Source organism: Dysidea avara, chromosome 2 (assembly GCF_963678975.1).
Source record: "Dysidea avara chromosome 2, odDysAvar1.4, whole genome shotgun sequence".
In the NCBI taxonomy this organism is placed as follows: domain Eukaryota; kingdom Metazoa; phylum Porifera; class Demospongiae; order Dictyoceratida; family Dysideidae; genus Dysidea; species Dysidea avara.
In genome coordinates this window covers 7,269,157-7,280,400 of record NC_089273.1, presented here as the reverse complement: position 1 = coordinate 7,280,400, position 11,244 = coordinate 7,269,157, and the positions used below count along the sequence as shown (strand labels likewise).

At 36.2% G+C, this 11,244-nt stretch overlaps 1 protein-coding gene across 4 annotated transcripts in view; it reads left to right on the top strand.

The window, feature by feature from the left end:
- Window positions 1-629: 629 nt before the first annotated feature.
- The window catches only part of LOC136246539 (uncharacterized), a 39,168-nt gene continuing 28,553 nt past the window's right edge, over window positions 630-11,244 (top strand). The window contains exons 1-7 of one of the 4 annotated variants that reach the window (XM_066038037.1): window positions 630-786; window positions 1,990-2,024; window positions 2,683-2,828; window positions 4,749-4,832; window positions 6,416-6,478; window positions 6,535-6,804; window positions 7,584-7,778. In XM_066038037.1, coding sequence (XP_065894109.1) covers window positions 4,766-4,832; window positions 6,416-6,478; window positions 6,535-6,804; window positions 7,584-7,778 — 595 coding nt within the window. In that variant the 5' untranslated portion in view covers window positions 630-786; window positions 1,990-2,024; window positions 2,683-2,828; window positions 4,749-4,765. Of the gene's footprint in view, window positions 799-1,989; window positions 2,629-2,682; window positions 2,829-4,748; window positions 4,833-6,415; window positions 6,479-6,534; window positions 6,805-7,583; window positions 7,779-11,244 lie in introns of all 4 variants that reach the window. The other 3 variants (XM_066038033.1, XM_066038036.1, XM_066038034.1) reach the window with 3 other exon arrangements.

Here is an 11,244-nt window from a genome sequence, read left to right as displayed (position 1 = left end):
ACATTGCTAGTGAGCATGCGCCGAGTTTATTTTGACAACGAATCGGAAAATTACGGTACAGTCAGTATTTTTCCAAGATCTTGCGATGTACAAAGTGACATGCGCTAATTCGCACGCATGCGAGTTGCGAAATTTGGAGTTAATCCGCTGGTATTACAGTACAGATACAAACACTGTACCGTTAGGTAGTCTTCTACTGTTCATTTATCATACTAAACAGTATTGCAACGATGTGTGAAACCGAATCAGCAATGACTCACTTTGCCAGATGCGCGCGCATTGTTAACGCATGGCGCTTCGTATACCGCAAGATCTTGGAAAAAAATACTGTTTATTTATTGTTACTGGGCAGACGACAATTGCCGATGCGCCCAGGGGGCGATCAACACCCCAAAGAAATCACACATACACATAGGATACACAGCAAACAATTAGATAGACAGTTTAGATAGACAGTTTAACTGTCATTGGCTAGTTACTGCACATGCGCGACGTATTCGTGTATCAAGCAACCTCAAAACCTCTGTATTTGAATTTCACGAAGAGTAAATTTCATTGGCTGTATCTTCTGCACATGCATAATTCGATCGTGCCAATATTATCAGCAACCTCAAAACCTCTGTATTTGTACGAGTCATCCGAGAGCCAGCGCATATTCTGTGGTCACCTAGTGAAGTTTACTCGTTGTGTGCCTAGTGCTAGCAGAGAAGAAAAGAAATTGTAAAGCACGTGGTTTTACTTTATAGCCCTACTAGTGAGACACGACCCTTGGACACGACGTATGTGGTACGTGTTCGTGTAAGTGACTGGTGCTCTTGCTGGTGCTGTATGATACTGTACGAATTTTATAGTTTCGCGTGGCCAGACTGTTTCTCTTAGCTGCCATTATTTTTGGTATGGGGGTCTCTAAAACACAAAGAATACGATTAAAAAAACAACTGCCTCTGATTCAGAAAGAGCAGTCGATTCGTACACGCGAGACTAGCTAATGTAATATTTTTCATGCCGTTCGATCTATCTGTGATCAATTTCGACGTAGTCTACATATTAAATGTATGGTAGACTATCAGATAGGATTATAGCCTAAGTTCGCGCCAAGTATCGGCAAGTACCAATTATCGGCTACAGGGTATATGGAGACTACCAAGTTCCACAATAGACTGTTATATCCTCTAAAACATCGTTTTCATTCGGTGATTATTGTTGTTAAAGCGCTATACAAGCCATTCTGGTTAAGCATGGAATTGCGTAAAAAAATTTTTTTTTGGAAATCAGTATGCTTTTATGTCTAACCTGAATATCTCTTGAATGGCTAGCCTCATCTTCGTACAACTTCTGTGAAACGAAGTTATCCAAGGACTGCACCTCCCATAAAATAATTCACAAAGAGTAAACGAGCCATTATGGAATTACACACAAAATCGTGCATCGTGCCGATAATTGGTCAATCATGGAAGTACAGTTGCTGATAATATGTATGCTTTGTTGTTCCACATGTACTCTGTTTGTATGCACTTAGAAAAGCCATGTGCACGAATACCACTTTAAATTTTACTTGGTTAAATACCACTTTTAATGGTAGCTGTGCTTGAGCGGTACCGCAATAGATTTTAAAATTATAAGCTTAATAATGTTTAATCCTCTAGTAGTGATTGAGTTTAAATACAGTAGTTGCAGCATATATGAATGAGTCTTTAGTTTTGTCATCTTGTCTTATTTCAGTACTGTTATAACTATTCAAGTGACTGGTGGTATGCCCTAAGACAACCATTGTATTTTTATAGCTTATTTGTGTTTAGACTCAGCCTGATTGTGTTTTGTCGTAAAAGTTATTTGTATCACTTTGTGCACCAATATAGTAGCTACTTAATTTTGGACTTCAGCAGTCATTTGTGCAGATCTTATTGTTTTACATACTTATAACATAATGTAATACTATGTGTATGAAGAACACTATTGTTATTTATAATGACTTTTACTGTCTTGTAGATTGATATCGAACCAAGTGGTTGTAATTTGTTAAGGTACTGTATTTGCAAAACTTATAACTAGCACTGAACATAGAGATTGATTCAAGTGTCTGATTATTAATTCAAGAAACGACATTAAAAAGTTTTCCATAACTATATTAATCAGCTGCCAATAATCAACTACAGTTACCAAAGTATTTTCCAGTATCTTTATTTTAAAGTGTTAGTAAAGGATACTAGCAATAGTGACTACAATACACACTGCAAGTTATTATAATAACTTGGGGCATCATTTCTGTACATCAATATATCTACAAACTGTCCATAGATTATCTTCCATTACAAAATAGTTGTTTTTTATAGTGTGGACAATGGTCACTTTTACAACATACGTATTTCAAAAAGTGTGGAGGTGAATTTTAGCAATACGCTGAAATATATTTGTGTGCATTTCTTTGTATACACATCTGATAAAGATAATCTAAGTGGCTGTACTTTCATCATCAACTTACATCTGTTCCTGAAAAACCAAGCATATTTAGTCAACATTGTTGCTATAAACAGTTCAGTTGTTTGTGTCTTGTGACTACAATACCAGCTACAAATATTTGAAGCAATCATTAAATCGCACCGACAGAATATATCAGTGCAGTGTCAGGTAGTGATCAAATACAAGTGATCATATTTGTCCACTTTGTTGTTTTTAAACTAGTTTTAGTTGAGCGAGGAATCTCATCCTGTTGAACAACCCAGCAGACTGTTTTAGATAAGGTACTGCAGTTGTAGTGCTACACTACACTTAGTCTAGTTGGTTAGTCACCTAACAAGATTGATAACATTATTGTAAGGAATTTCCTGGTAAGATCATATACTGTATAGTGCTTATACTGTATATTAGAATACTTAAATTTCACTTTGTATTTATGATATGTGACCAGGCCTGCAAAAACAGGGCATGTGAGCACAAACTACACCTAGTCACTGTACAGGTCACATCTCAGTACTGGAACAGTATATTTGCATTCTGTAACTCGTATCACAATGCCAGTTAACTGCTTACTAAGAACTGAAAATTGCACTGTCATTCTACAATGGTAGAAAAAGTTATGAGTGATGAAATGTTGAAAAGTAGACTAAAATCATGTACCCACGTTGCCTATTTTTGCAGGCCCAGTCACATATACTCATGCTGTAATATGTTTATTTTGTTGATTTGAAGTCACAACAAGTCTCCTATAATAATATTAGCTAATGGTTGAACACAATGTGGTTATGGTTTGAGTAGCACCCACTTACATCATAAACCACTTTGTGTAGGAGGAAAAATAAATTTTATATTACTAGTGATAGTCAATCCATAAAAGGGTATAGTAGAACAACTATACACTTTCATGATATCTGTAATATAGTTCTGTGAATTTATATTGTAGGAGTTGTATATAGTCACAGTAGAATCTCTCACTTTTAACACTTTGAGACCGAAATGCTTTGCCAAAATCAGCTGCACTAAAATTTTTTGGGTATACCATCTTTGAATCATAATCTTTGTCCTTCCTTAAGTATGGATGATATCCACAATGACACATTATTTGGTGTCACAATTAACAAACAATTAATGGCCGTGACAGTGTGGGGGCTTTAGAGATTTTTGCTTGTGGTAATGAACATACATGAATGTTGTCTGTAGTTTTTCACACAAGGAGCTAGGAATAATAAGAAGCCTAAGTATATTTGGGTGACACAAAAAGGCTCAAATGAGAAAAGCAAACTGAAATTCTTAAATTAATGCACAAATATGCAGATTTGTGTTGTGTATTACGCCTCATGTTCGTCCTTTTATAAATTTCATAGTAAAATGTTATCCCATCCAGTACTTCCCTGTACAAAGCCCCCTCTCATTCGCATGACCTTTTGTGACTATCTTAGCAAAAACCCAACTTGCATGCATATTGAGATAAACGAAATTTAAAAATAGTTCGTAAAATTACACATGCTACAAAAAAATGCCAAATTTTATCAATCCATTACTTGAAGAAGGAAAACTCAACTCAATTAAAATTACACATCATCTTATTTGCCTACTCATGGAGAATTCAAAAATCTTTGTTTTGTGTCTGTAGTCCTAACACCAACAATATGCGTGCCATGTGTGTTTGTTTACGATGCGGTAACCGTAAACAAGATCATCATCATTTCTTCTATTAAACCATCTTCATTCCCATATGTGTAAGTGACTACAGGCCTTAGCACTATACCTTGGCTGATGTGCTAATCCATGGTGAACATTGTAAGCCAAATCGCAACATTGTAGACTAATGCAAACAGAAGTTATGGCTGCGAATGTGAGCGCCTGAAGTTTATTTTCAGAATAGTCACTGTTCAAATCGATTATCTTGCTCTTCCTACTGTCTTATGCTATAATTGCAAAACTACTAACCACAGAAGGCGGAATCATTGGTGATCCATTCCTTGGATACTGCAGATAATGCTGAAAAATAAAACTTATTTTCCAAAATTGTGTGAACAAGACTTAGGTTTTTGCTGAGACGGTCACAATTTGTTTTATGACATCAGCGATTTGTCGAAAACATCACTGCAATATCCATTGTGTCCTGCCGTGAGAAGTTCCACTGCACTGCAGTATGTACCTATGAAATTATGTAATGAGACAAATCAACCTGTGTTGAGGCTGGCTGATTAGCACATACCCAGACTACTGTATACATATGTTATCTAGTAATGTATTAGATGTTTAATGTTCACACCATACAACCACAGGATAAACTAACATCCACATGGATGAAGAAGACGCCAATATGACGGATTATCATCAAACATATCATCAATCAAATCATCTAACTAGTAAGAACTTGGGCATACAGTTGTGTCAGCAGATAAGTCCTACACGGTTAGCCAATTGATGGTTAAATACAGTACCTGGTAATCTATGGTAAATTGCCAAGTCGTACTATACATGCACAAAGCTACATTAATTTTAACCATAATCCCTATAAACTCAACTATGCTTTTATGTTTAAAATCCACATGAAGTTATGAAACGGTAAACTATAATAGTGACCCGGTCTGCGAAAAGAGGTCTTATAACCTTTCCAAATTGTCATGTTTGACTAATCATAACTCCTCATGTTTTTAACCTATCACCTTCATATTACACCAAGCCATAGTGCTATGTTAGGGGTATAAGCAGACCAATTTTCAAGGTGATACTACATTCACAAGTAAAGTTGCAGGTAGCCAAGTACATGCAATTGAAAAGGCTATAAGACCCCTTTTTGCAGACTGGGTCACATATTCTAGGTACAGGTAACTAGCGTGCACAAACAACAGAACCCTTCCCTGTGGCATTTCCATCTGTGTACTGGTGCATTTTCTTTTAAAGCATGTGAAACAGCTAAAACAAATAAAATATTCTAAGTATCTTGTCACAATGGCATTCCTCAGTATAGTGGTGTAGTCAGGCATTGCCAGATCCTCACAGGTGCCAGACTAATGGTGGCTACAGCCATTAAAGAATTCACATCAATCCATGTTCTTAACTTACAGGTGTTTTAGACAACATACTATTATTAGTCTTTATAATTGTATGTACTTTATTCATTTACTTTAATCTTTATTGTTAAAGCCTTGTAGAAAAGTAAAAGTTAAGAAGAATATACTGCATTATTTTAGTGTGTCTTTACTGCTCAACCCTGAACAAGTGTACTTCTTACATTGGTTTAAAGGTTTTATATTACGTAGTTAGTTTTCTTTATTTATTCTTCAATTTTATATTAAGTAAGTGATGATAGAAAACATAGCTATTGGATACTTGTACAGTAAATAACTTGGATAATACGGTATTGCTTTAAATGCTGTGGCCTGCAATAAGTTGCATATAAATTATCACCCTTAATAATTATTTTACAGGCATTTCTCAATATTTACAGGTGGTTCATGCAGTCACATAGTAAAACTACAAATAAACCATTGCCCAATGAATTACACTGTTGAAATCTATCTGAATTAAGCATGTAGTCTGCTTTTGTTGGTTACTTGTCAGACTCAGTAGCAGGATGTACAAGTGATGTGAAACCTTAATGGAGCTTTGGCCAAACTGGGGATTACTGGAACTGGATGTGTAGCTCCTTAATGACTTATACTGTAAACTTCCTCTTACAGTGTTCTAGTGACATTGAGCCATTAACAACACATCTTTGTTTAACTAATTTCTGTATGTTATTATTTTCATTTTGAAAACAAACATTATGCCCATTCTACATCTACAATGCTGGTCACCATTACAGCCACCATCGGGTGTGCACAGGCAATAATATGTTGAGGTGAAAATCCAATAAAAATGAACACTTTGCGTGTACATTGGCTACTACATAATGTGTATTGTCTAATTTAAATGAAATATTATATCATGTCTTTGTCTATCATAGCAACAAGTGAACCAGGCTCTTTGTATGGACCACAAGTGATCGATGTGATTAAGGGGAATCCTGGTGAGATAACCAATTACAGCATAATTGACCTATTATAGTATTATTATCTTTAACAGAGTTTTCATTTCTGATCAGATACTACAACCTGTTGTATCAGAGTTTAATACCTAACTGTAAACTGACCATTAAAACTCTAAAACAACATTTAGAAATTCCTAGTGATGTGGAGAGTTTTATTGTCAATGGAGAAAGCTCAAGAATCAGATGTCAGAGGATTATCAATCTTCTACTAGTTCAGTTAGACACTACAAGAGATTACAAACATTTCTGTTACTTGTTTAACATGATATCAGTGATGACTGATCTTCCTGATAAACTGAGCACAGGTAAAATTGTTACAACACATGCAATACTGATTCAAAGCAATATCCCACTTATGAGTAAGGCACTATCATGTGGCAATGTACAGTATTTTCTTGAAATTCAAGTGAAACTAAACCCACCACTCACGAGAGCAAGTATGGGTGCTAGTTGAAGCATCATGTACTGACAAAATGGCTTTATTTGTAGTTGTGTATCGGTACTGCTTGTGATGTAGTTTTAAGCAAATAAAACACAATGAGAAGTTCGCTGAGGCTATAGCTTCAATATCAGTTCTCAAGGTCCAAATTGTTATGGTAGCCCCAAACATGATCACCCGCAGTCCCGCAGAGCTGTAAATAATCCTATGGTGAATTATGCCTTACACATCACAGTATGTAAGGAACATGATTGCAATAAACTCCAGACAGCAGTTGCTCACATTACATGGTATACAAGTGTAAGGAAAAATTAGGAATTTTAAGTTAAAGTTTGATTAGGGATTTTAAGGAAACAAAAGAGGTCACCTACACCTTCTGATATACTAGTGGACATTTAGGCCCTAATTCAGTCTACACTCATGACTGAATTTATAGTATGTCACACATACATTCAACATTGTGTCAGCATAATCAACGGGTCCCTACTGGCTATGATTGCTTGCATGTATAATGGTTGTAATGAGCAGAACACAGTTTGTATATATATAAGCTTATTACAAATTCCTATAACAAGTTTGAATGTTATTACATTCATATTTATGACCTTATTACTCTGCATGTGAACATAACCCTCCCTACCACAGGCAAAGCTCACTTGTCAAGGGTGATCACAACAAGTAGTGTTAACCAGTTAGACAACTACGCAGTAGACAATATCATTATCAGATGTGTTGATGATGAACCACCAGATGACAGAGCAGACTACTTCATCAGTAGTCACCCCCAAGTTATTGGCAGAAGAAGATGTAGATTTGTAAATATTACTACTGCTAATACATGTAAGTGCAAAATTAATGATGTATACATATATTAAAATTCAAGTTAATGCGTTCTGTGTGTGGCCAAATAAGTTAGCATGTTACACCAGTGTTTCAACAGGAACAAAGAAAAGCTACTTTACAAAATGCACCTATGTACGTGCATACCAATGTATCCACCAGTATAGCTGTAGGTATAAATTATTCTTTGTTTCATTTGCATTGTATTTCTAAAAGTATTGTATAAGAAAAATTTAGGAATTTAGATATCAGAGATAATAAAATATGATGTTAAAATTCCAACTTTTCCCCTTATACTTGTCTGTTATATTTTTGTAACATTATTATGACTGGTGAACACATGCATACCGCATCAAAAGAAAGGATGGCACCAGAGTTGACCAGATCAGACCTTGAGTGGTCTGGTTTTGCTGGCTGCTTTTTCCAAGCCCAGTGGCAATCTGTACATGTGGTGTGGGGCCTTAATGGAGCTCTGATCAGCCTGGGAATGGCTGTATTTAACTGTACAGCTCTGTGGTGTTGAGTAACTACCTCTGTTATGAATTTCCTTTCACTTTAGCCAATTTTGAGACCTGAATGGCCCATAACTTGGCCTAATTCATCCCTACGCCTTCCTTTTCAATTTCTGAACACCATCTTTCCCACTTTCCAGGCCCCCCGCCTCCCATCCCTTTTGGAGCTCGTCTGATACAGTCAACCTTAGCTTGGTTTAAAACCTATCTAAAATGTCAGACTCTTAGTTGTTGCCTACTTGCACAGTGGATGCTCTAGAAGGTAAGGAATTGGTGTAAAACATGTGAAAATTTGGTGCACATAGCTTCAACCATTGGCGAGCTACAATACACTAAATACTTACAACCGGCATTCCTCGATACTTTTAAATAGGCAATAGGACCGGTTTTCCCAGACTGGGTCACATATGTTTCATACAGGAAGCTATTTCATGGGGTTATCAATGAAAAATACATACCGATTGAACTATTTTCTTATGCTTAATTCAACGGTGCGATCAACCCCGTTTAACCCCAGTGGTTCAGTTTCGATACACAGCCTATTGGAGGAACTGTCACATCATGAATAACTAACTGTATGAAATCAAGCCAAGCAGCAAGTTGGGAAGAGAAAACCAGTAAAAATCAACTGCACAAGTGCCTAAGTATCTTTACAGTTCATCAAATCTTGTCTACGGATTGATTTTCCACGATTTTACCATTTGAAGAACGCAATTACTGCAAATTCTTTTCAATAGCGCTTAATTCATGTCATACCTCCTCTGATTGAGATACAAGGTAGATATTCATATCTTTCATCTCCTTTGGAGTAGCTACTGACAAAACAATCTACTTGTGCTTTGGGGATTGGGGATCACGATGTTACCAAGTTTTTTGGCATTATCACCTTCCTTCATTCTGCAACAAGCGCTTAAAGCATTTACAGATGTTTTATGATTTCATAAATACTCCACCCATTGCTTTTATTGCATTATACTGTAAAATTAGGCTTGTGCAAACATATGGGATTCTTACAGATCCAGTCACATTTACATTTAGGGTCGCACTGAAGGCACTTGGATTGGTTATACATAACCAATGCTGCCAAGGCATGTGAAGCTGGCTTTTGGATGTATTTTTGGTCGGAAAAAACCCAAAACTCCATGATCCGTACTATTGAATACTACCGTACTGTATGATGATCCCTTATCAAATGTAAAATTTTCTTTGTACTTGTATATCAAGAACGGCAGTGTGTCGTGCGGCCAAGAAAACCAGTATGCCATACCGTGAGTATATACAAGAAGAAACAAAATGCACTTTTCACGTATACATAGCTCCGTGCTCCCTTCTTGAATTGGAATCATTCTTACACTGCAAATGTCCTCTACCTTCAGCACTCCACATACCAAATTTGAGCAAGATTGCCTAATGCAATTATGAAATATAAGCCTTCGAAAATCAGCCTAATTTCTTCTTTTTCCCTTCATTTATGGGACTCAGTGGGCTTAGATTATTCTTTTTGCACACTTTACATAGCAAAAACAGTGTTCCAAATCTACCAATACTAAATCTGTCTTTTGTCAGTATCGAAATAACTATTTCAAAAAACTCCCTATATTGAGACAAAATTGACCAAAAATCTACATATAAGTGACTGCTATGGTATGGCCTGTGGTATGTTTGTGTTAGAGGTTAGGTAAAATTTTGGACTATTAGTTCCAACACCAAATCATAGATGGAATAAATACAGGAAGTATTTGTGTATAAATTATGCTGTGCTACAAAAAACATTATAAAATGCAACTACATACCTCAATTTTCTTGAGCTTTAGTTCACTTAAGAATGTATCGTGGCATGATCACGTACCAAATTTGGTGAAAATCGGATTAACGGTCAGCAAGTTATGGACAATTAATATATTTTGCGTTTATTACAAAGGCCAGCTTGTTGTCACGCCTGCAAGGTAAACTGCTTATGGGAATAACTTTAAAATCGGTATGCATATAGGTAACAATCAGTAGGAACACGCCTATCCTATTATGCTCAAAATTTTACCTATTACGACATGCTACACTGCTAATAAATTTACCTATTATGCTCAAGCTTTATACCTCATTTCCCATATTTTGCTAATAAGTTTGCAGTTATGGGCACATAATAAGTGGCTGAAGCACATCTTTGCTCTTTGTAATGCATGTGGCTTTGGTATCGGATCAGTATAAATAGGCTTTGGTACCAGATCGGTAAGCATGTTTTTGTATTGGTAGAGCACTAGTCATCTTCATTGCATCTGTAGATAAGAAGAACAATGATTTGTGTAAAACAAACCTCAAAGCCAGTTTATGGTTGGCTTTGGCTAAAATACAAAAAGAAATGAAGTTCACACTGAAACAGCCAAGCTATATATGAAAAGGGTGCGGCCTTCAAAAAGCCTGGGTGAAAAAAGTTGTGAAATCAAAGGTGGCAGACATGAAATGCTGCACACTGTAGATGTTGATGATAATAGATTTTATTTATGCGCAAAGGCCATTATTAATATTTATTATCATGCACATCATTGTGACCATTTTGTAGCTACGGTACTGCCCAAGTGCAACGTCGCACTCGCTCGCACACGCAACTTTGCTCAAGATTTTAAAAATCGCTAATTAAGGGGTTTGGAAACTGTTTCACTCGTGATACTTGTGAACAAAACCATTGCCACACACCTTAATTAGCGATTTTTTTTGTGTGTGCGAGGATGAGCAATGTTGCGCTTGTGCAAATACTGTACCACCTTTGATTTCACAACTTTTTTCACATAGGCTTTTTGAAGGCCACACACTTTTTGTAAAGCTTGGCTATTTTTGTGTGAATTATAATACAAGTAAATACATGTGTGCTATGCATGGTTTCAGTAGCTTAGTTACATATCTTTATGGAAATCATGCAAAACATTCCTCATAATTGTAGGATTGATTGATTTTGCTCT